General features: G+C 54.7%; 1 protein-coding gene across 1 annotated transcript in view; it reads right to left on the reverse strand.

The window, feature by feature from the left end:
- Nucleotides 1-25,571, reverse strand: part of LOC111539108 (actin-binding LIM protein 2-like) — a 62,841-nt gene extending 37,270 nt beyond the window's left edge. Inside the window, exon 1 of the mRNA XM_023206849.2 lies at nt 25,409-25,571. Coding sequence (XP_023062617.1) covers nt 25,409-25,418 — 10 coding nt within the window. The 5' untranslated portion in view covers nt 25,419-25,571. The remainder of the gene's footprint in view (nt 1-25,408) is intronic.
- Nucleotides 25,572-25,648: the final 77 nt, after the last annotated feature.

Consider the following 25,648-nt stretch of genomic DNA (forward strand, 5'->3'; position numbering starts at 1 on the left):
CGGGTCCCGCTCTCCTCCTCCTGGTTCCGGATCTGCAGACCCCAGCCTGGCTGGAGCTCCTCCCTGGGTCCCGCTCTCCTCGCCCCTCATCCCTCTGTGCTCTGCACACGTCCAGGCTGCCCAGCTCCACCTGGGCCCATGCCCTGGCCACCCGACAGCATCTCTGCAGGACAATGAGCATTGCAAATGCCCCTTGAGAGAGCGATTCCCAGAGCCCCCTGAGGTGTCAACAGGGAGCTGGCCACCATGGAAACAACCCAGGCAGGTGATGGCTGAGCTAGTTAGGCAGTGTCCCCGTCCACACCACAGTCCTGAGTGCCACTAACACCAGTGCATTTGTCCATGGGGGGAGCACCTGTCAGGTGCCAGAGCAAGGCACATGGAGACATGGGGGTCTCATCATGCATGAAGCTGGCAGGTTGGGGGGGGTGACAAACAGTGAACAGTGACATGAGTGCCCTCTGTGGCTGCTGCGACTGCCGTGGGCACTGGCGGGCCGAGGGCCTCGTGAGGACAGGACATCTGCACCAAGCACTGAAGGATACAGCTGAAGAGGGGATGGAGGTGCAGAGGCTCCAAGACCAGGCGGAAACAAAGGCAAGCGGAGGATGTTGAGGGGCCATGAGGGAAGCCTTGAAGGCCCGGACTAAGCATGCCAGAGGCCAACTCCCTTCCAGAGATCTCAGGCAGCCCCAGGGCAGGGTGAGCACAGAGACACAGTGAGAAAATCCACCAGGGAGGATCGGAGGCTATGGTGCTATGTCTCCCTGTTGGGAGGTGCCACCCCTCCACCACACCCTGCCTTCTGTCCCCAGGGAGGCCCAGGCCGGAAACTGGGCCGCCTCCTGCTGCCCCTCCCTCTCCACACCCACAGCCCCTCCACACACAGCTAGGCCCAGCCCCTATCGGCAAGAAGAACGCATGCTAAAACCAATAGTGATCCATCTCCCTGCCTGCAAAACACAGACCACACGCCTGTCGGCCTCCTGAATCAATAAAGACAAACAACCCAACAGAAAAATAAGCAAAGAAAGGGACAGGAAATTCACAGACACACAAACGGCCCAGAAATGTATGAAAATGCTCTCAGGCTCTGCAGCGCCAGGAAGGCACGAAGCGCCCCCTTTTCCCATGGTCTGGCAAAAATTTAAAAGACTGACAGTGTCCTGAGCTGGGCTTGGAGGGACCAGGGATGAGGGACTTGTGCCTTTTTGGTACAGGTAGAAATTGGGACAGCCATTGGGGAGGGTGGCTTGGCAGAAGGCGTTTCCATCCAACAGTTCCTCTTCCAGGAATATCTGTTACATGTCTATTTGCATGTGGGTGCAAAGACATATGTGTGAGAATTTTAATCTCCACTAGGTGCACACAAGGTGTGCTAAAATCTGAAAGTATTTGGGAGCCAGTGGGCCCCGGGTGCTTCTGATGGGCACAGTGGCAAGGACCCAGCATCACTGAGGCAGGCCCTTGCCCAAAATGCTCAGCCAAACCCAGACATGAAGAAACAGACCAGTCCTAATGGTGGGACATGCCACAGGGTCACAGGTCTGGACTTTTGAAGTGTGTCCATGGCACAAAAGAAAGACAGAAAAGGAAAAAAGGTAGGGAGAACATTCCAGAATAAAGGCTATTAAGGACAATGACACATGATAGCCAACTGCAATGCATGATTCTGGGTTGGATCCTGGAAGAGAAAAGGTAAGCAAATACCTGCAACGGACACCTAGGTGTAACCGGGGCAGCCAGAAGGTGGACATTGCACAGGCTATGTTTTGCTAGTGATATGTACTAACATATTGATATATCTGGATGCCTGTGCTCCCCAAATTCATGTGTGGAAGTCCTCACCCCCAATATGAGGGTGTTAGGCGGTGAGGCCTTTGGAAGGCGATTAGTTCATGAGCATGGAGGCTTCATGAATGGGATTAGTGCTCTTACAAAAGGGACCTCCCTCGCCCCTTCGGTGTGTGAGGACACAGTGAGAAGACGTCATCAAACCAGGAAGCAGCCCTGCCCAGACACTGAATCTGATGGTGCGTTTGTCTGGGACCTCCAGCCTCCAGGACTGTGAAAAATCAATGCCTGCTGTGTATAGGCCACTGGGCTGTGATGTCCTGTGGGATCGGCCCCCATGGACGAAGACAGACGCGTTCCAGGAGCACAGATGATGCGGGTTCCGAAGGACTTGGCACCCAGCCTGGAGGCCGGCATCACGGGCAAGGGGCCTCTCATGGCTGACGCGTTTCCTCCTCAGCACATCAGGACAGTAAGAGCTCCCGCTTCACAGGTGGTGAAGAAGCAACGTGGTGAGGAATGAATAAAGCAGCTGGTGGAAAGTGCTGTGCATGGGGCCTGGCACCTGGTCCCTGCTCTGAGGTCACCTGCCACGGAGCTGCTGACAAGACCCTTAAAAACACCAGTGCGTATGTGCTCACCCACGTTCACAGCAGCAGAATCTCCACCAGCCAAGCGGAGGAGACGACCCTGTTCATCCATAGACATGAACAGATGGGCAAAACGTGATCTATACGGACGATGAACTATCACTCAGTCCTAAGAAGAAACGAAATCCCGACACAGGCGACAGACTGGATGGCCCTTGAGGACACCATGCCCAGTCCCAGAAGGACAAATATCACAGGATGTCACTTCAATGCGGTCCCGAGAGTTGTCAACTTCATAGAGATGGAAAGTAGAAGCGTGGGTGCCAGGGGCCGGGGAGTGAGTGTTGCAGGGGACACGGCTTCCATTTGGGAAGATGAGAGGGTCTTGTGGATGGATGGCGTTGCTGGATGCACAGCACTGTGTAGTGTATGTGTTTAGTGCCACAGAACGGCACACTTAAGAATGGTCTAGATGGAAATTTAATGTATCCATAGTACCATTTTGGCATCATTTTAAAAATGATGCCAATAGATGCTCTCTGTGCCCAGGGCAGCAAAAATCCAAACTAGACATGGGGGAAGGGCTCTGCTGTACCAGGTGGGGGCCTCGCCTTCTGCACCCCACGTGGCTGACTTTGTGGGTCAGTGACCTGTTGCCCACCTGAGTCCCCGGGACCCACCAGACAACTCGTGGTCTGCAGGGCATCTGCCAACAGCGCCACTGTCTGAGTCATGCTGACGAGGCCGAGGGAAGCGGAGGAAGGAAGGTGCATGACATTTTCCCACTCAGTGTGGCTAAATGTACGTCTCACTGCCTAGTGCCATGTCCCGCCACGTGGCCTCGGGTCTAGCTGCAACGCTCCAGAGCACACGGCAGGGCCTCCCCGCTTAGGCCTCAGGAAACCAAGGCCTGTCACTCGCTGCTATGGTCTGAATGTTTGTGCCCCCCGCCCCCAAATTCGTGTGATGAAATCCTACCTTGCAAGGCAATGTATTAGGAGCTGGGTCCTCAGGAGGTGGTTAGGTCATGAGGGTAGAGCCCAAAGAGCTCCTTGTCGCCTTCCGTGGGAGGACACAGTGAGAAGGCCCCATCTATGAGGAGGCGGCCCCCAACAGAGCCCACTCTCCACGCCTCCATCTGGGACTTCCAGCCTCCAGAAGTGTGAGAGTCCAACGTCTGTCTTCATAGGCCGCCCAGGCTGTGGTATTTGTCATGGCAGCCGGGCTGACTCATACACTGACGTGGGCACTGCTCAGACCCTTAGTCCCCAGCAGGCGCTGGGACCCCCCCACTCTGCCTCAGGGGCTCACTGGCTCGGGGGATCCTGAGCCGGGCGAGACAGTCCCTGCTCTGGGAGTCCCTGGTCAAGGAAGGCAGATAGAAAGGTCATGAATCCCGGACAAGTGGACAAGCCCATGCCTCACAGGGACAAAGACAGTGGGGGCGGCTGAGGGCCCGGGGAGTGGCCACAGGCAGTGCACCCATGGGGCAGGCCTCGGGCAGGGGGCGTCCCACGAGGGGAAGAGCCTGTGCAAAGACACAGGGCTGGGGAAGGGCCTGGCACTCATGGGAGCACCTAAGAGCTCAGCCTGGCCGGGCACAGGGTGTGATGAGGAAGTGATGGGAGGTGCAGTTGGCGAGATGCAGCCACATCGCAGTCCCTCAGCCAAGTTGTGGAGTCGCTCCCTGTGCATAGGTCTCACAGGCCAGCCTGACACAGTCCTGCCCTCAAAATGCCCCCACCAAGTGTCAAATGGTGCAGCTGCTGTGGAAAAGTAGGGTGGGCCCTCGAAAACTTGATAGAATGGCCATTTGATCTGGCAGTCCCACTTTCTGGGTATCTACCCCAAAGAAAGAACAGAAAGCAGCCTCCCTAGGAGATACCTGCACACCCATGTTCATAGTAGCCTTAGTCACATCAGCCAAGAGACAGAAGCTGCCCAGGTGTCCTTCAGTAAATGAACTGATAAACAAAATGTGGCCCAGCCATTCAGTGGAACATTATTCAGCCTTAAAAAGGAGAGGAATTCTGACATAGGCTATGACATGGATGACCCTTGAAGACATTATGCTGAGTGAGATCCCAGTCACAGAAGGCGAATAGTGCAGGATTCCACTGATAGGAGGCCCCTAGAGTTGTTGAATCCACAGAGACAAAAGGAATGGGGATTACAGGGGCTGGGTTGGGGAGAATGGGGAATAAGTGTTTAATGGGGACACAGCCTCAGTTTAGGGAGATGAAAAAGGTTCTATGGGTGGACAGTGATGATGGCTGCATCATCATTCAACCATGCGAATGGACTTAATGCCACTGAACGGTATACTTAAAAATGGTTAAAATGGTAAATTTTAGGGTGAGTGTATTTAACCACAATAAAATATAAAATTTAAAAATACAAAACAATCATACGGAACCAAAAAAGAGCTCATTTAGACAAGACAAATCTAAGCAAAAAGACCACAGCTGGAGGCATCATGCTACCTGACTTCAAACTATACTACAAGGCTACAGTAACCAAAACAGCATGGTACTGGTACCAAAACAGACACACAGAACAATGGAACAGAACAGATATTTCAGAAATTAGACCACACATATACAACCATCTGATCTTCAACAAACTTGAGAAAACAAGCAATGGGGAAAGGATTCCCTATTTAATGAATAGTTTTGGGAAAACTGGCTAGCCATATGTGGAAAATTGAAACTGGACTCCTTCCTTATACCTTATACAAAAATTAACTCAGGATGGATTAAAGACTTAAACGTAAAACCCAAAACTATGAAAACTCTAGAAGAAAATCTAGGCAATACCATTCAGGATGCAGGCATGGGCAAAGATTTCATGACAAAAACATCAAAAGCAATTGCAACAGAAGCAAACATTGACAAACGGGACCTAATTAAACTAAAGAGCTTCTGCACAGCAAAAGAAACTATCATCAGAGACTGGGTGCAGTGGCTCACGTCTGTAATCACAGCACTTTGGGAGGCTGAGGTAGGTGGATCACCTGAGGTCAGGAGTTCAAGACCAGCCTATCCAACATGGCGAAACCCCGTCTCTAATAAAAATACAAAAATTAGCCAGACATGGTGGTAATCCCAGCTCCTTGGGAAGCTGAGGGCAGGAGAATTGCTTGAACCCAGGAGGCGGAGGTTGCAGTGAGCTGAGATCCCACCATTGCACTCCAGCCTCGGCAACAAGAGCAAAACTCTGTCTCAAAAAGAAAAGAAAAGAAAAGAAAACTATTATTAGAGTGAACAGACAACCTATGGAATGGGAAAAAATTTTTTGCAATCTATCCTTCTGAGAAAGATCCAATATCCAGAATCTACAAGGAACTTAAATAAATTTACAAGAAAAAACCCCATCAAAAAGTGGGCAAAAGACATGAACAGACACTTCACAAAAGAAGACATTTATGTGGCCAACAAACATGAAAAAAGCTCAACATCAATGATCATTAGAGAAATGCAAATCAAAACTACAATAAGATACCATCTCACACCAGTTAGAATGGCAATTATGAAAAAGTCAAGAAACAACAGATGCTTGTGAGGCTGTGGAGAAATAGGAATGCTTTTACACTGTTGGTGGGAATATAAATTAGTTCCACCATTGTGAAACACAGTGTGCTGATTCTTCAAAATCCAGAACCAGAAATACCATTTGAACCGGTAATCCCATTACTGGGTATATATCCAAAGGAATATAAATCATTCTCTTATAAAGATACATGTATGTGTACGTTTGTCGCAGCACTATTCACAATAGCAAAGGCATGGAATCAACCCAAATGCCCATCAATGATAGACCGGATAAAGAAAATGCAGCACATATACACCATGGAATACTATGCAGCCATAAAAAGGAATGAGATCATGTCCTTTGCAAGGACATGGCTAGAACTAGAAGCCATTATCCTTAGCAAACTAACACAGGAACTGAAAACCAAACACTGCATGTTCTCACTTATAAGTGGGAGCTGAACAATGAGAATACATGGAAACGGGGAGACGAACAACACACACTAGGGCCCGTTGGAGGGGTGGGGGAGGGAGAGCATCAGGATAAATAGCTAATGCATGCAGGGCTCAATACCTAGATGATGGGTTAATAGGTGCGGTAAATCACCATGGTACACGTTTACCTATGTAACAAACCTGCATGTCCTGCATGTGCATCCCAGAACTTAAAATAAAATAAAATGAAGAAAAAAAATATAAAACAAAAGCAATGCTCCCCATCTGGTGAAGGAAAGAGAGAATGTGGTCAAACACACCAAAGGGAGCCACGCAGTGGGGTCCCACACGGCAGCTAAGACATCAGCCATGGCCGGGGATTTCGTGCCAGGCAGGAACTTTGTGAAACAGGGCCAGAGGAGGACCGCATCGTGCACCACCCAGAGGCGTGCATGGTGGGGAGCATGGGGGAAAGATGGCAGTGGCACGGGGACCTTGCCTGCATGTGGGAGCCACATGCAGCCTCTCTTTAACCAGCTGCCCTTTCAAAAACAAACGCTCATTCTGTCTGTGACATCGTGACTCCCATGACCACGGCTACTGCTGTCCGTGACACCGCTACTCCCATGACCACGGCTACTGCTGCCCGTGACACCGTGACTCCCATGACCACGGCTACTGCTGTCCGTGACACCTCTACTCCCATGGCCACGGCTACTGCTGTCTGTGACACCGTTACTCCCATGACCACTGCTACTGATGATGGAAGCAATGATGATAAAATCGACCCCAGAGAATACACAAGAGGGCAGTGACCCAGGGGAGCTGGGGCCTCCTGAAGGTCCCATGGATGCCAGCAGAGAGTGGCACCCAGACACATACAGAAGGAGGGAAGGGGCTGATAATATTCAGAAAAGAGTGCATTTGCCACAGCTCCTGAGTCAGGGTGGGGTTCAGGGCAGGGAGGTGGCTGCCAAGAAGAGCTCTGAAGAAATAGAAGCTGGACCAATGCAGAGGAGGCCTGGGTGGTGTGAATGGTGTTTTTCTAGAACTCTTACTCATTAAAATCCACGGTAAAGCCTGCAGCTGTGGGCTGTTCTCCAAGGCCACTGAACCTGACCTCAGGATCAGGTGGACGCTGCCCCTGTCTCCAGCCCCCTGACCTGCCCTTGCCTTCGCCTCACCTGTCTAGATATTCTCGCCATCCTGCAAGTGATCTCCAGGTAGTGGGAAGGGCCCGGGACTGGGAACAGAGAGCGCTGAGCTCACATCATAGCCTTGTCTCTTCCTGGTCATGTGACCTTGGCCACCCCCTCTCCCCAACCCCTAGAGCCCTAAGTATTTCTAAGAATTCTGGAATCACTCTAAAGAGATCACAAACATCGAAGTGCCTGGCCCTGAGCAAACAAAAGCTATAATCTTATGGATTATAAGTCCCACAAGTCCAAGCCCCAGACATGACCTGCAGTTAATTACCAGCCCCTCTTCCTCCTCGGCAAACCGCAGCCACACACGCCTCCTTCACGGCTTTCCCCGCAGTTAACTTCCGCTGGCCTGAAGCTCACAGGCCCCAGGGAATGACCTTTGCCAAACACATTCACCAACATTTGAATAATTTAACTTCCATAAAAGGGGCAGGGAGGCTATGCTTAATGTTAAGCATAGATGATGCTTTTTTATTTTTTATTTTGTAGAGATGGAGTATGGCTACGTTGCCTAGGCTAGTCTCAAATTCCTGGCCTCAAATGATCCTCTGGCTTTGGTCTCCCAAAGTGCTGGGATTACAGGAGTGAGCACATAGATCTGCTTCTAATATCAGCCAGTTATGCTTGATGTTAGGAGCAGATTTATGTGCAGATCTGTCCACAGGAGACCTATTTGGGAGGGCGATTGTGAGTTCTAAGTAAAAGGAGAATTTGCAACCAGTGCTACTTGCCACACTGTAGCTAGGGTCCCCTCTTAAAATTTCGTATGTCCACCTGTGTGGGGCCAAATGCTCCACCTGTACTTCAAGTAGAGAGAGAATACATGCACCCTGGGACTGAGAAGAGGGGGAGGGGCCCCCAGCTCCCTGCAGGAGCCCACCGGAAAACCTAACCATGAGTGCAGAGGGGAACAAGCCGCTTGGCCATGTCATCCTGGGGCCAGCAGGGTGCTGTGACCAGCCCACCTCCCTCCAACTGCAAGCCCAGCCTCTAGTGGCGCAGCTGTTTGAGTTATCCTGAGTCAGGTGGTACCATGGGAAATAGAGGGTTCTATTCCTGGCATAACTAACCCTCTTTCCTAAATCTGGGACAGCAAGGGCCGGGACACTGCCCGGGTCTCCACACCGGCTCGAGCCCCTCCCAGAGTGGCCGGGTCTCACAGTCTCTATGGCACCGACCCCCACTGCTGTGACTGCCTGCTCCCACCTGGTCTCTCCCGCTGCCCGCACTGGCCGAGGGCATGGACTCTGCCTCACTTCACTGCCCCAACATCACCCCTGGGGCCAGCACTGAGGGTCCCAGTGCCCAGGGGGTGCACTGGCAGAGTCTATTATGACGACTTTCCACCTTCAGGCACAGAGGGCCCATGTCCTGGTCACCTGGCTTCCCTATTGCCCTCCCTGGCCCAGGAGCTAAAGAGCCACTAGCTTGAACAAGATGCTGCTAAGCCTCAAAACAGGTGCCCACCCCAGCCCTCCGCTGCTCTTGAGTGAAATTATGACAAGGGCTGTGGGTGGGCTGCACGGGCTCGCTGGGGCCAGCTGCTGAACGGTGCATCGGGGCGCTGGCATCGCTAATGTGTGCTTGTGACCACAGGGTGGGCACAGAGGGGGACCAGGGCTCCCGAATCGGCGGCCTCGCCCTTGACGGCTCTCACTCTTCCCCTGCACGGTTGGACAAAGCTGTCACTTCCTGCAATTGCGCAGCACCAGTTGTCCCCTCTCTGGACCCTGCCCTCCCCGAGGACACCATCCCTTTCTGGTCAACAAGCCCTCGGTGAGGACGCCAGCCTGGCCCGGCCCTCGAGGGACCTCAGGTCTGGGGCAGGTGGGAGGGTGAGGAAGATAGCTCAGTGAACCAGAGGGGAGGCACAGGGATGTGGCCTTGGCATCTGTTCCCTGAACACTCTCAGCCAGCCTCCCTCCCCCCTGCAGGCCCCCCGCTTCCCATCTGCAAAGGCCCAATCCTCCCTTGATCCTGGCAGTACTGGCTCTTGTCCTTCTTGTCCCCTTTCTTCATGGCTATATGTCTTGAAAGGGGTGTCAATGTCAACAGTGCCCAAACTGGGGCGGGGGGGGGGGGGCGTCTGCAAATGCATCTCCTAGGGCCTGCCCAGCTCTACCACAGCATCCCAGGCTGAGGCCCAGGCATCTGCGTGTTGTACTGTCAGGGGTATCCGCTCCTCTAAGGAAAGAGCTTCCCCCAGGCACGACTCCCAGGGCCCCCAGGCTGGGTTCCCTACACTGTCACTGAGCACGTACTACCAGCCAGTTGCTATGGGAGGTACCAGAGGACCATGGTGCACAAAAGGCAGACAGCACTGTAGAGCCCTGCACCCTGCACCCTACCCAGGGCCTAGGGTCAGGGCATGGATGAAGTTCCTCAAACACACCGCCTCTCTCCCATCTCGGGGGCTCTGCATCAGCTCTCCCTGCTGTCAGGTGCCCTTCTCCCACTGCTTTGTCTGGCTAACTCCTACTTGGTGGGATGTCACCTCCGTCAGGAAGCCTGCCAGGATTTCTCTCTCAGGCCAGGTTCACTTTCTCTCTGGCCCCACAGCCTCCCTCCGAGAAGTGCTTTCACAGAGTGTCATCACTTACTGCATGCCTTCTTCGTTGGCTGGGTGCTCCTGGAGGGAAGAAAGGCCTCCAGTGCCCGGCCAGAGGATCAACGTGCTCCAGGGAACACACCACCTCTAGCCTCCCCGCCAAGCCCGTGGACACTGCCTGGCTGCGTGTTAGAGGACATGGCTGCCCGTGAGATCTGGGGTGGGGCCAGGCCTTTGCAGCAGGCTGGGGGGTCTTCTGTGAGGGGTATCCTTCCTGGTGTCTGTCTCCTCAGGGAACGGCAGGTCCTCACTGAGGAAACAGGTGCTTGGAGGGGAGGACTTAGGTCCCAGGAAAAACCACCAGCCCCTACCCGAAAGTTGCCCGTTGGGGGCTTCCCGGGTCAATACCAAGTAGGGGCTAGCTGTAACCTGATGGTCCCTTCCCTCCCAAATCCAGAGCAAAGTCCTGCTGGGATCTCCTGCTGGGCCACAGGGGTGCCTGGCAGAGCTGGGGGAAGGGAAGGGATCAGGGCTGTGAGCAGAGCCTCGGGGGTGAAGCAGCCCGTGGGGCTGGGGCAGAAATTCCTGGCAAAATCCTCCTAAGTTGTCAACCTCCTAGGAAGCTGTGGGTCACATTTTAAGGAAGAAGAGAGACAGAGTTTCTAAGTCCCTTCCAGAATCCGCATCCACCCCCTACGGCTCCCCAGTGAGGTGATGGCACTGCCCCTCATGCCCAGGGCCACTGCTGGGAGACCTGTTCTATTTGAAAGGCAAGGTGTGGAGGAGCATCACAAATACGCAGACAGCACATAAAACGACTCCCTCACTGAGCTGAGAGAAGGCTTGTGAAAGCCTGGCAGGAAGCTGACCCACATTTAATGCAGATTATGGAGGGAGGGAGGGTGCCATTCAGCTGAGCACAGGGTCTGGAAGGACACAGCCCGAGCTCCAGTGCCAGCCTGATGGCTGACATGGGGCAGGCTTCTCCGTGTCACTTTGCCTCTATGTCCCCACCTGTAAAATGGAGAGTCACAGCTCCCCACCCCGCCACCCGGTGTGGAGAGGACTCACGGAGGTGACACAGTCCGTGCTCAGCCCGTGTTAGGACCCCGCTATGCTGCTGTCTATACCAGCCGCCAGGCACCCTTTTATCAAGAAGCGTGAGCTCTTTGGAAAGCACAAAAATGCACCATCCGCAAAAGGGATTTTTTTTTTTTTTAATCAGGCACATAACTCTTTGTTCCCTGTTGCCCTTAGAATTTGAAAGAACCCATGGGGAGACACGCTGTGGCGAGGCAGCGGCACTGAGTGGGTGTTCTGAGAGGCAGGCATGCCAGTGGGAAGCCCACCTCCCATCTTTACCAGCCGTGTGACCTGGGGCAGGTCGTGCCTCCCGTCTTATCCAAGCATCCTCATCTGCAAATTGCGAGCAGTAACATCACCCCACAGGGCTTTGTGGTGTCAGAGATCCACCTGTGCAGCTTTGCTCCCATGCCCAGTGTTGCTAGGTGCTCTGTAAATGGCAGGCATTTTTTTTTCTTTTCTGAGACAGAGTCTCACTCTGTCGCCCAGGCTGGAGTGCAGTGGCATGATCTCAGCTCACTGTAACCTCCGCCTCCCAGATTCAAGTGATTCTCCTGCCTCAGCCTCCCAAGTAGCTTGGATTACAGGCACACACCACCATACCCAGCTAATTTTTGCATTTTTGGTAGAGGCAGGGTTTCTCCATGTTGACCAGGCTGATCTTGAACTCCTGACCTCAGGTGATCTACCCACCTCAGCCTCCCACAGTGCTGGGATTACAGGCGTGAGCCACTGCACCTGGCCTTTTTTTTTTTTTTTTTTTTTTTTTTGAGATAGAGTCTCACTCTGTCACCCAGGCTGGAGTGCAGTGGCATGATCTCAGCTCACTGCAACCTCTGCCTCCTGCGTTCAAGCCTCCACAGGAGACCTATCTGGGAGGGCGATTGTGAGGGACTGCCTCAGCCTCCTGAGTAGCTGGGATTATAGGCACACACCACCACGCCCAGCTAATTTTTGCGTTTTTAGTAGAGGCGGGGTTTTGCCATGTTGGCCAGGCTGATCTTGAACTCCTGACCTCAGGTGATCTGCCCACCTCAGCCTCCCAAAGTGCTGGGACTACAGGCGTGAGCCACCGCACCCGGCCAGGTATTGATATTCATTAGGCAAATCCATCACTCCCTTTGGGTCCCGCTCTGCTCAGCGCTGAGGGTTCCTGAGGTTGCCGGCGCACCCAGGATATATTTAGCTCTCTGCTGGAGCCCTGCTGGGTGCTAGCATTCCAGCTGAGGACATGAAATCTCAGACCAGCTCCTAATTTCTCATTGGCAACCATGGATCTCGCTCCAGAGCAGAACTCCCTCTCTTTTATAACCGAAGGCTACATTATCCCCCGAGGACACACTCGTGTACACACACACACACACACACACACACTTGAGATCCCTGTGCTTGTAACATGTCAATACCACTCACAGCCATAGCTCAACAGTGAAAGTCCACCTCCCAAAATAGAGAATCTCGGAGCAAGAGGACCTGGCCAGCTGCCGGGGAGGCTGACAGCTGCTTCCTAATGGAGTGTCCTTGAGAACTAGTATTGAGCAAACCCGCCACTAGTATGTCCTTAAAATGAATAAGCAGTGAAAACAGAGAACAGCAAAGCATTAGGAACAAAGAAAAATTGCCCATGATCCTAGCACATTTTTTTTCCGAGATGTTTTTCTGCATATTTTGCAGACTGTAAAAAATGATGTGTCCTGTATTCATCTATTGCCAGCCTTCACATATAGTTTATTCATGCTTCATAATATTTTTAATGCACAATATTCCATCTTTTATCAGCAGCTCTCAAAGTGTGGTCTAGGGAGGTCCTCAGGACCCCATACAGGGTTTGGTGGTCAAAATCCTTTCAATAACAACACTAAGATATGGTTTCCCTTTTCACTGTCACTCTCTCCTGAGTGTGCAATGGAGTTTTGCAGAGGCCGCATGACATGTGACGTCACAACTGATTTAACTCAGGGCAGACATCAGAATCCAGCCGTCACCTACAAAGCCAGATATTAATGAGATTTGCAAAGCTGTAAAGCAGTACCTCGGCTCACTAAAAATGCTCTTCTGTTAACATGCAAAGCAGTCATTGTCCTTTTGCCGTTTAACACATTTTTTATTTTTCAATTCTTATTTATATATATTTTTTGAGACAGGGTCTCACCCTGTCAGCCAGGCTGGAGTGCAGTGGCGCAATCATGGTCTCCCAGCCTCAAGCGATCCTCCTGCCTCAGCCTCCCGAGTAGCTGGGACTATAGGCGCCCGCTAACACGCCCGGCTAATTTTTTGTATTTTAGTAGAGACGGGGTTTCACCGTGTTAGCCAGGATGGTCTCGATCTCCTGACCTTGTGATCCGCCCGTCTCGGCCTCCCAAAGTGCTGGGATTACAGGCTTGAGCCACCGCGCCCGGCCTAACAAATATTTTTTTAAATTGTTTTAATTTCGAATAAATAAATATCAAGAAATATAATGCACATAAGCAAAAGCTCTCTGGGGTCCTCGATAATTGAGCCCTGAGGCCCTAGAAGTTTGAGAAGTACTGCCATGGATGGACAGGAATTTCCGTAGCCAGCGTTCTGTGGTTGGACATTTACGTTGCAGAGTACGTAACCCCTGCAATGAATGGCTTTTTATTTCTGAATTCATGTCTGTGTTTCAGAACCTTTCTTCAGAATAGATTCCCAGAAGTCGCATTATTCCATCAAAAGGCATGAATGTATTTAAGACTCCACACGTTTCACCTGTTTCCCAAAAGACTGGACCAATTGATATTCCTGTCCACAGTCTGTGACAGGATCTAGTTCCCGGGATGTTTAAATTTAGCGAGTAACATTTATTTTTTTAATCCTATGAGAAGTCATTCTCACTTTCTCATCCATTCTAGAGACCCCACAGGGAGAAGAAAAGGTATCGACCCCATAAACAGGATGCACCAAGAGACTACCTGTGCCAGGCTGAGTAATGCCTCCCCCAGAAGATACCCACATCTAATCGCTAGAACCTGTGACATATATAGTTAAACGGGGAGGGGTCTTTGCAGACGTGATTACATAAAGGGTCTAGAGACTGGGAGATGGTTCTGGATTCTATGGGCGGGCCGTGAGTACAATCTCAGGAGTCCTCATGGGGAGGAGGGAGCGGGAGACGACACACACAGGGGAAAAGTCACGTGAAGATGGAGCCAAGGGAGGTTTGAAGATACTGCCTTGAAGATTGGAGCAATGTGGCCACAAACCTCAGAATTTGGCAGCCACCAAAACTGGAGGGGCGAGGACTGAGCCTCCCCTGAGTGCCCGTGGGAGCTGCCGGCGCCAGGTTTAGCCTCTGACACTGACATTGAATCGCCGGCCTCCAGAGCTGGGAGGAAGTGCCTTTTCTTGCTTTAAACCCCCGGGCTTGTGGTCACTGGTGACGGCAGCCCCTCGACACTCACAGGTGGCCTTTGCCCGGCACTCCAGTTGTGCCACCTTCCCTGAGTGAGGCACGGAGCTGCACAAAATCCTTTCTTTAATGTGTGAATCACCGTTTAACCACCAAGTCAGCCCTAGGTCCAATATCCCAGAAGAGGGGACACGAGTCAGGACCCAGCTGGAGACCAACCTCAAACCCTGGTGTGGTTCCCTGAGGCCTGGGTGGGCAGGCACCAAGGGACAGTGGCCCGACCTTGCTAGGGGAGAAACCCTCACCAAAGCCCACGATGCACACCTTCCTCGGTGGAGAAGGGGCTTGGGGTGGCGGGAGGCAGGGGGAGAGGGAGAAAAGGAGGAGGCAGCAGCGGTGCAGCAGAAGCTCTCCTGCAGCGGCCCTGGGCCGGGCAGGTTCTGAAGGGCCCAGCATGTCTGGAGGGGACAGAATGAGCTGGTGGATGAGAGGGCTGCAGCTGCAGGTGACCTAAGCAGCACCGAGGTCCTGGGGAGGCCTCCCCGCTGGATTCCAGAGGGGGCTCTGGGCCTACAGTGAAGCAGGGCCCACAGGAGGTGAGGGAGTCGCTCAGGACAAGGGGGCGCCATGGTGCACCACGGTTAGGAGTGCAGGTTCTGCAGCTGGCACGGTGCTTCTCAGCTGAATCACCTCAGGAGAGTTACCTAATTCCCTGGGCCTCTGTTTGCTCACCTGTGAAGTGGGAATACTGGTAGTCCTGAGCAAGGAGATCTGATGTAAGAATTACAGGGTGAAAGCACATCACAGTGCAGGGCCCCGGCACGGTGCTGGGTCCATGTCGGGGAACCACGTAAGCCATTCCCCCGTGGGCGTGCACAGCAGAGTCCCGCTTGCCTGGAAGCAAATGCTACATCCCAAGGTGTCCACTGCCCTAAACCACACATGGGCTCAGAGTTGGAAAGATCCTCTAGGAAAAGCCCAACCCCAACAGAGATGAGGCCAAGGCTCAGGGAGTGCATGGCCTGGGCTGGTTTCGGGTCCCCCGCCTCTCCATTAGACCACCCCTACCTCCTCCCAGAGTTGCTTATGCACCAAGAGACCCAGGCTCTGCAGGCACCAGGGAGATCAGGCCACGCCATGACCCGGGATCTGGAAGTACCACGGAGAGTCCAGCTGTGCCGAGGCCCAGGGTCTCCAGACACCAGGGAGAGTCAGGCCACGCTGAGATCTGGGGTCCCCAGATACCAGGGCAAATCCAGTCCGAGTGTGAAGGGTGCACGGCTGGGGCCTTCTGGAAGCTCCAGGGGAGATCTGCTTCCCTGCCTCTTCCAGCTTCTAGGGGTACCTGAGTTTCTGGGTGCAGGGCCCCTCCCTCCACCCTCAGAGCCAGGCGTGGAGACTTCTCTGTCCTCTCTGCCGCCTTCCCTTCCCTGGGCCTCCTGCCTCCCATTAGCGAGAAGCATCAGGCCCCCGAAATCCAGAACAGTCTCCCTGTGGCAAAATCCTTCACATAGTCACATCTGAACAGTCATTTTGCCACACGAGGTCACATAGTCACAGGGCCTGGGATTAGGACACGGGCACCTTTGAGTCCACTGTTCAGCCCCCCACACCATCCAAAAGGAGGTATTTCAGAGAGGGCAGCTCCCAGCTCCAGGCTGCAGAGCAGGCAGGAGCAGACGCAGATCTCTGCAGGAAACCCCAGCGTGGTCTGTGTCCACAGTTCGGAGGAGGGAGGGAAGCGGGATGGCCTGAAGATGGGAAGAAAGGTTCATGGAGGCCCTGGAGTCTGGCAGAGCCTTGAAAGGGAGAGGAGGAGGGACTCCAGGAGAGTGGGGGCAGACAGACGGTGACAAGAAGAATGCAAGGCTGTTTAGGGATCAGGGCAAAGATAGCACATAGTAGGTGCTTAATAAATAGTCATGGAGGGACAGGAGAAAGATTTTGGAAGAGCTCTGAGCCCTTGCGGGGGTCTGTTGACTGCTGGACACAGAGGAGGCCTGGACCTAGGCTGAGACTTCCCCAGCACTTCACACTCAGGACTGGCCCTGTGCCCAGACAGGACGGGGCCTGTGGAGAAAGACCCCACATAGTTGGTCCCTCTGTGGGACGATTCAGAGGCTCCCAGTGGGACTGAGTCCCCAGTTGCCAGAGTGGTGCCCCCCATGAAATGCCCCTTCCTGGCTTCCCCTCCCTTCCCCCTCTCACCTTCCTCACACCTCCCTCACGCTTTCTGGGGTCACCTCCCAGGTAAGCCACCTGCACCCAAGTTCCAGCTGCACCTACTCAGGGAGCCTAAATGGAGACCGCTGTGGGGCAAAGGGGCTGGACCATCATGAGGGCATTTGAAACTTGGCTGCCAGGTTGAAGGTCTGGATGATCCTTGGAATTCTTCATTCTAGGCACTTCGTGTCCAACTGCAGCATCAGCTGATGTCATTTTCCATGTGAGATCCTGGGGACACGGAGGGCCGTAGAAGCAGAGGGTCAGAGACGGGCCAGGCTGTGAGTGCTTCACCCGGACTGACGGCAGACAGATGAGGAGGCCGTGCTGAACAGGGGACGGAGTTCCACCCATCACTCATCCTCCACTCCTTGGGTGTTCACGAAATGCCTCCTCTCATTCCACCCGAGCGGCTTTCAGGGGAGCCAGTACAAGGCCCCGTCATGCCCTGAGGACAGACGCCCGTGGGGACAGAGCCAGCATGCTAGCTGCAGTGACACTGAGCACTTTTCTTGGTGTGCTGGCTGGACTCACATTGCCAGATCATCTAACTCGTCGCTCTAAACACAGAGAAACCAAAGTCTCAAACTTCCAGCACAGGATGCGAGCTCCGTGCAGGAGGCAGGGGGAGCCACTGCTGCTGCCTGGGATGGGGGCTGCTCAGTAGAATGCAGCTAAAATGAAGCTTCCAGCTGAGACTGATGACTCAAGACATCGCACCTCCTGAGGATGCTGTGCCGAGAAGAACTGGGAGCTGGGTGGCTCTCTGGAGACGGTGCTCCTCCTGGCACTGGGCTGCAGCCTTGTAAACAGGACTGAGATGGGACTGGCAGGGGAGACAGCAGGACCAGCGAAGGGGAGGGGAAGCTGTGAACCCAGGCTAGGGTGTGGCCGGTGATGCCAAAGCGGCTCCCACAGGGTACGACGTTGGGTTTGTCCCCAAACTGTGAAGGGTATTTACAGCTGTGACAAAGCCCACCCTGCCCGTTCCCTGGTGCCTGCTGTGTCCAGGCCCTTGACTCTCACTCAGCATCTCTGAGTCTATAGTAACCCCTCAAAAGCAGCTGTCATCACCCATACTTTTTATGTGGGGAAACTGAGGCAAAGGGCAGTTAAGCAATCTGCTCAGAGAAGCACACAGCTAGCAAGGGACGTTAAGGGCCAGAGCCCAGGTGTACCCAGCCCCAAAACCAGCGCACCTTCTGAGGCACCCAGACTGCCCCCCTCACGTTTGGAACTGTTCGGCCAAGGGAAGTGGCATGAAGGCACCCAGCTCGTTATCTGCAGCTGACCTGTTTGTTCTAGGCCTGGAAGCTGCTGATGGCAGGAAGTCCCAGAGCCAGCCCTGGAACCCACAAGGGCCAGGTGCCAAATCCCCAAGGACCAGTGAGCACCCCAGAATCCAAAGCCCCCTCCTCCGCCCCAGTCCTTCCCGCAGACACGAGAGACCCAGCTGCCCTCCTAGCTCGAGCTCCAGGCGGACATCCACAGAAGCCGCTAACCTGCAGGTGTCGAGGCACCTCCCTCCACGCCAGAGACCCTTAGCGTGAGGCCCAAGTACTGCTCACCCAGCCGGGAGCACCCCGAGAGCCAGATGAGAAAGGCAGGTGCAGCAGGGCCCCCGAAATGGCGGCCAGGCCTCACACCCAGACAGTGGGTGGGGTGGGGCGGTGGTGTCAGAAGAAAGCAGGGTCACCCCGAGGATGGCAGTGGCCCTGTTTTTACAGATGGGTACACTGAGGCACAGAGGGATGATGACTTGTCCAAGATCACAGAGGTCCAGGCGAGGGGCTGGAGACGCTGCTGGGCTGGGCTGTGTAAGCAGGGGGAGAGGTACTGCCTTCAGTGGAACAGAGGGGCCCGGGGGGGGGGGCGGGATGGGGGGGGGGGGTGGGGGAGCCGGACCAGAGGGTCAAGGGTCCAGAGGGTGGCGCATGGGCTCAATGTGGTGAAAATCCCTCTCAGGCCCAGGCTATCTGAGGGTGAGTCACAGGGGCCATGCAATGACCCCAGGCAGGAATCCCCATAGGAGGTGGGTTTGGGTCTAGTCCTGCCTCCTGGCTCTGTGCTGGCAGGTCCTGCACCTGGAAAACGGGAATAACACACCATGGCCCAGGCGAGAGGATGGACTGTGTGAGACCCCCACCAAGAAGCACCATCACGACGCCCCCAGACGGGCCAGGCTTCATCCAGACCAACACTCAGCTACACGTTATGAGACAGCAACAAACCCCCCAACGCAGCCAGCTAAAGCATGCAGGCGGGGGACAGGCAGACAGAGCCCGCCCAGCCGGGGAGACGCATGTCTGTGGCTGAGTCGGGCACACTGGGGTTCAAATCCCAGCTCTGCCGTTTACCAATCACGTGACACCAGGTGCCGGGCAGGACTCGCAGGCATTTCCTCCTCCGTAGGCAGAGATGGGACCGGCCGCTCTGAGCAGCGCTGCGAGGACCCCGGGAGGAAACCTATATGAGCATCTGGCCCAGGCCCCAGGGCGCACTGGATGAGCCATGGTCTCTGCGACATTTAAGCCTGTCTCACCTGGGTGCTGCCTGACATCCTAGACACCCTGAGCAGCCCTGGCAATGGAAACATTCCTTGAGTAAATTAAGACTGCTCCACTCGGGTTGCCCCGCGCTGGGCGTGAGCCTCAGAGGTCTGCTCTTTCGGGGCTTCCCCAGGACTGGGGCAGCCGGGTCCATCATGCGGGGACGACTGCAGGACCCATGTGATCAGCCTCAAGTACTAGGAGCTACCCCAGGACATGACCCATGTTTTCCTATCGCAACTATTTTTACAAGCTCTGGGAGCCTCTTCCACGTGCCAGGCAGAGGCTGATCAGCTCATGGGACCCTCCATCCCTACCGAGATCCTGGGGAGGGGCAGCAACGGAAAGAAGGACACAGAGGTCTGATCTTTGATCACGCTAGCAAGTGGCAGGGATGGGTGTGAGGCTGAGACCCCACTTCAGGGTAGGTTTTACGGAGCCCTACCTGGGCAGAGGCACAGCCAAGGGGTGCAGCAAGGAAGGCCCCTGAGTATCTTTGCAGGGAAGGGGCTGTGGAATCCAGGCTCTGGGGTTGGTAGATGGCATCGGGCCAGCAGCCTGGTCTGGCTTCAAGGACAGGCAGTGCCTGCTTAAAGGGCCGGCGACAAGACAGGTCCCTTCATCTCCCAGTCTTGCCAATTTCCTCTTGCGAGCTCAGAGGTCTCCCATGACCCAGATGATGCTCTGGAAGCCCAGGGTGTGGGTCAGGCAGCTTTTCCATGAGTCAGGGACACATACCTTTTTCTAGGACAGTAAGATTGGACTTTCCAAGAGTTCATCAAACTCAAGACTTGATTCCAGAAAATATCCCATCTACCCCCAAACTATCTCATTGACAGAAACCATAAAGAGTCAAAGGATCGTGGGTGGCCATGTTAGGAAGGAACCCTGCACATCACGGAAGAACAGGGCAGAGCTTGGGGGTGACCAGGCTAAGCAGAGACTACCAATGTCTGGGTAACGGCAGTCCTCTCCAGATACAATCTCAGATGAATTTCTGGGTCAGGAGGGTCTGGCTTCTGCTGCACCTCATTCAGAGCGGCATCACGCAGGGAAAATTTGGGGCAGTGCAGCTGCCTGTGCTAAGCTCCCTCAATGCTGGGAGACACCACCATCCCATGCAGCAGACAGTGGCCGTGCAGAATGGAATCGCCAGACTTCTCCTGGAGTCATGGGTTTCTACCAGCGCGTGCCCTTCTCAGAGCTGGAGGCAGAGTGTGCCCTCTTCTTTCTATCTGATCTTTCAGTACAAAAGAAAAGGGCACACAATGAAGAAAACTTGGAAAACACATGGAAAGTAAAAAGGTGCAGAAGAGGGGAAACTTGGTTCCTTCTCCCACCACTTATAGATGGGCACGGATGGCACTTCCACACATCGCCTCCCTCACTGTTTTTGTAGAGTTGACATCCTATATGACATACAATTTTGTCCTCAGCTGTTTTGCTGTTTTCTAAATTAAACTTCTTTTCTTTTCTTTTCTTTTTTTATTTTTTGAGATAGAGTCTTGCTCCGTTGCCCAGGCTGGAATGTAGTGGCGCGATCTCGGCTCACTGCAACCTCCGACTCACTGGTTCAAGTGATTCTCCTGCCTCAGCCTCCCGAGAAACAGGGACTACAGGCACACACCACCACACCCAGCTAATTTTTGTATCTTTAGTAGAGACGGGGTTTCACCACATTGGCCAGGATGGTCTCAATCTCCTGACCTCGTGATCTGCCCGCCTTGGCCTCCCAAAGTGCTGTGATTACAGGTGTGAGCTACCACGCCCTGCCAATTAAACCTATTTTCTTAAGCATTGTCTCCTAACATTAGAAATTCTTTACATACGCAGTTAGTTCTTCACATGCATAGTAACTTCATATACATGTCTTCCCCACCGCCCAATTAGAATGTAAGTTCCAGAGAACATAGATTTTGGGTTGTTCTCATCCATTGCTGAATCCCAGGGCCTGGAGCAGTGTGGGCTCACGTATTAGTCTGTTCTCATGCTGCCAATAAAGACATACACAGGACTGCGTAATTTATAAAGGAAAGAGGTTTCACAGACTTACAGTTCCGCCTGGCTGGGGAGGCCTCACAATCATGGCGGAAGACGAAGGAAGGGCAAAGGGATGTCTCACACGGCAGCAGGCAAGAGAGTGTGTGCAGGGGAACTGCCCTTTATAAAACCACCAGCTATCGCGAGCCTTAATCACTACCATGAGAACAGTATGGGAGAAACCACCCTCACGATTCAATTATCTCCACCTGGCCCGCCCTTGACACGTGGGCATTATTACAACTCAAGGTAAGATGTGGGTGGGGACACAGCCAGACTGTATCAGCTCATAGTAGGTATTTTGTGCGTCTTTTGCTGAATAATGAGTGAGTGAGATGGAACAGATGGCTCATATTCCATCACTGACTTCCACGGTTTGGTGGTTTCTAACTTGTTGTTGTTACTAGTAAGGCTGAGATGTACGTTTCTGTGGCTATGTCACTGCCCATTCTGGGATTAGGTGGAGAAATGTGTCTCTGTTCCAAATACTAGGATCTGCACCGTCCAATCCGAGGACTAGGGCTCAGGTTTGGGTTCCGCCACATCCTCTCCTTGGCCCTGGGCAGCTGCTTTTCCTTCCCTAAGCCTTGGTTTCCCTCTTTGTGCAGGTGAGTGGGCTTGGGCTGGAGCATTCCTCACATCCTTCCAGCTTCTAAGAGCAACATGGAAACAGAAGGCTGAGCCAGCCACCAGGCCTCCCTTGGACCCGCACCCCTGTTACGGACTGAATTGTCTAAATTCAGGTGCTGAAGTCCTAACCCTCAGTACTCCAGGATGTGACTATGCATGGAGACAGGACCTTGAAGGAGGCCGCTAAGGTGACATGAGGTCATGAGGGTAGGCTCTAACCCAGTCTGGCTGGGGCTTTCTTTTTTTTTTTCTTTTTTTGAGACGGAGTCTCACTCTGTCGCCCAGGCTGGGGTGCGGTGGCGTGATCTCGGCTCACTGCAAGCTCTACCTCCCGGGTTCACACCATTCTCCTGCCTCAGCCTCCCGAGTAGCTGGGACTACAGGTGCCCACCACCACGCCCGGCTAATTTTTTGTATTTTTAGTAGAGATGGGGTTTCACCGTGTTAGCCAGGATGGTCTCGATCTCCTGACCTCGTGATCCGCCCGTCTCAGCCTCCCAAAGTGCTGGGATTACAGGCTTGAGCCACCGCACCCGGCCTGGCTGGGGTTTTCATAAGAAGAACAGATTAGGACACACACACACAAAGGGAGGACCGTGCGAGGACACAGGGAGAGGGCGGCCATCCGCAAGCCAAGGACAGAGGCTTTGGAAGGAAGTAACCCAGCTGACACCTTGATCTCAGACTTCTGGCCTCTAGAATTGGCAAAACATAAGTGTCTTCTCTTTAACCCACCTGGTCTTTAGTACTTTGTTATGGAGCAAATTAACACAACCCCTCAGGAGCCTCTGTCCACCTGGGGGAATCTGACCTGCCAGGCCAGCGGCTGCCCAGGGGGACATTTAGGCTCAGAAGGAGCACAGGCCTTGCTCAAGGATCTGGTGCTGACTGGTGGCAGACCTGGCACTGGAATCCCCCCCACCCCGCCCCCTGACCCAGCTCAGGTACCTTCCTCAACCCCACTCCCAGCTGACCCCCCTTGTGACCACGTCGGCTGCAGTGAGATGAAGCTACACCACACTGATCGTCACCTGCTGGGCTCACCATGTGTGGACTGGCACTACATTCAGAACTAAAGGCCTGCCCACCATACTACTGGGGAAACTGAGGCAGGGGGAGCCCCACAGCTAGGGTATTGGATTCGGATCCAGGCCTGTCTGGTACCAGACACCATCTCCTTCCACCTTGCCATGTGCTATATAAACAGTCGCCCCGGCCACCTGAAATCAACAGGCAACAAAAGTATGGCAACTGCATGGCCTCAATCCACACCCAGGTCATCTTGGAGGCTCCCTGTGTCATGACACTGAAGATGTGCACACAGCCCAAAGGAATGGGGAGCCTGCAACCCAGAAGAGTTAGACAGGTCGCCGTGGGCTCTAAGCCTCCGGCCTATTTGGGCAGCTGGAGACTGGACGAGATGATGCTCAGCCCCTCCTACCAGTGCTGAGCTCTGGAATACTGCCAGCCGGCGTGGGGAGGGCCACGGGGGACCTGCCCTTGTTGCCCTTGTTGATGATGGAAGCTCCTGTCCTGCCAGACATACACAGTGGCCGGACATTAGAGCCCCATGCCAGGGACAAGGGACCATGCTGTCTGCTCTCCCCCACTGTGTGGGTGGGAATGTCTGCTGTGCACATCATCGGCTGGGGACAGGGCTGGGCAGGGGCGACAGGTGGCCCGGAGAGCACACACACAGCCAGTTCCAAAGGGCTGGATGGATTCAGAGGGGCTGGGCTGAACTGGCCACCCAGCAATGACCATCCCAAACTACTGAGGGCCTCCCAGGTGTGGGGCTCTTCATGTCGTACATTGTCCCCTCCAGGCAAGCAATACTATTGCTCTTACAGGTCAGGAAGCCAAGCTCTGGAAGGTGCCACCTATGCCTAAGACCACCAGGCAGCCACCATGGTTCAAACCCCAGTCACTGCCCCCAACTGCCCCAGTGCCCCCACACCTCTTCTCATCAGATGCAGAGGAGAAATGCCAGCACTGCTTCTGAGGCTCTCCCTGATGACAGGGGGGACCACAGGTATCAATTATGGCCACAAGAAGCATAAAATTATTCTGTGTGCACCCAGCCATTATCCCCACCTGCCATTAGATAAATGTGTCTGGAGGTTCTGCCAAGTCTCAGGGTGCCCTGCTGCCCAGCCACCCCCAGATAACTAGGTTGGCCATTTCAGAAATCCTCTTCCAAAGGGTTCTGCCTCTGACCGCCCAACCGCCTGCCATTGCTCTCAGCTACTCCCAAAGGCTCCCTGCAACGCAGTCCCTCCTTCCTTGGATTGAAGGGGGAGGGAAACAATCTCCCCAGGGAGGGGAGTCCCTGGTCCCTCAGCCCCCCGCTCCCTTCTAGGCCTACAGCCCACAAGAAGCTCTTACTAAATGCACATTCTCTCCCCAGTCCGATCTCCCCCAGGGGAAGCGGCTGTCCCCATTGGTTTCTGCACCATGGCCAAGGGCCATACTGCAGTTCCTGGCGCGACAGGCTTAGAGGAAAGAGCACAAGAGTCAGGGAGCACCGGGTTCGAATCCCCGCCCCCCTTCCTGAGTCAAGCAAGTGACTCAAGCCTGGTGCGCCTCGGGTCACACCCTGAAAAATGGGGTGACAGCTCTTCCCTGCCAGGAATGCAACGACAAGCCCTCAGCCCGGTGCGGGCCCCAGGAGGCTCTCTGATCCGAGCATCCTCAAGCCGCCTCCGGGGCTCACCGCCAAGGGCTCCAGTTCTAAGTCTCAGTTTCCCCCACAGCACAAGGCGCGGCTGGGCTCCAGCGCTGTGGGATTTTTCCAGCGCCGCACAGAGGCTGTCAGATCCCAGAGGGTGGGTGCGGCGGGAAAGGCAGCGGTGCGACGCGCAGGGACGAGGGGCTGGAGACGCGCAGAGATCGGGTCGGGGCCGGGTTTGACACATGCGGTCCCCAGATCTGCTGCGGAGAGTCCTGGGCGCCGAGGGTCGGCCTGACGCACCCAACCCAGGCGCTGCCGGAGCAGCGCAAGGGCGGCTCCCCCGGCTGCAAAGCCCCGCCTGTCATCTCACCTCTGCGTGCCTAGGTCTGCTAGGACCCCGGCTCTTCGCGCGGACCCTGACCGCTTTCTGCAGCCTGGAACAACCCGGACACCCGTGAGAAGCAAAGAAGGGGCGCCTTCCAGACAGCCCGGCGCAGCCACACCGGCCGGCGCGCTGGGAAAGGATTCCCGGCCCCCGCCACTGAGCTAAGCGTTCCAGGCGTACGGCAGGAGGCTGCGCTCTGGCCCCTCGGGGCTGCAAAATCCTGGAGCAAAAGTTGGGTGGAGCCGCTGGGTGATTTTCCCCGGCGTTGCAGGTGCTGCCTCCGAATGACACCCAGCCCTTGCGGCGCCGCGATCCAGCGAGGGGACCCGCTGGTCCCTCGGTCCCCAGCACTCACCTGCACTCATCTCAGCAGCAGCTCGGAGTCGGGGCAGCCCGGCGCTGCGGCAGCCAGACCCTCCGGCCCACAGGTGCCGCGCCCGCGCTACCGTCCGCCCGCCCGCCGGCTCCGCGCCGGCTCCTTGCGCACCCGCCAGGCAGCGCCGCCGCAGCCCCACGGCGCGCGGGTCACGCCCACGCCACGCCCACTTCCACGCCCCTCATGGCGGCCCCGCCCCGTGCTCGCCGCCGACCGGAA

Source organism: Piliocolobus tephrosceles, chromosome 3, assembly GCF_002776525.5.
Source record: "Piliocolobus tephrosceles isolate RC106 chromosome 3, ASM277652v3, whole genome shotgun sequence".
Lineage (NCBI taxonomy): Eukaryota > Metazoa > Chordata > Mammalia > Primates > Cercopithecidae > Piliocolobus > Piliocolobus tephrosceles.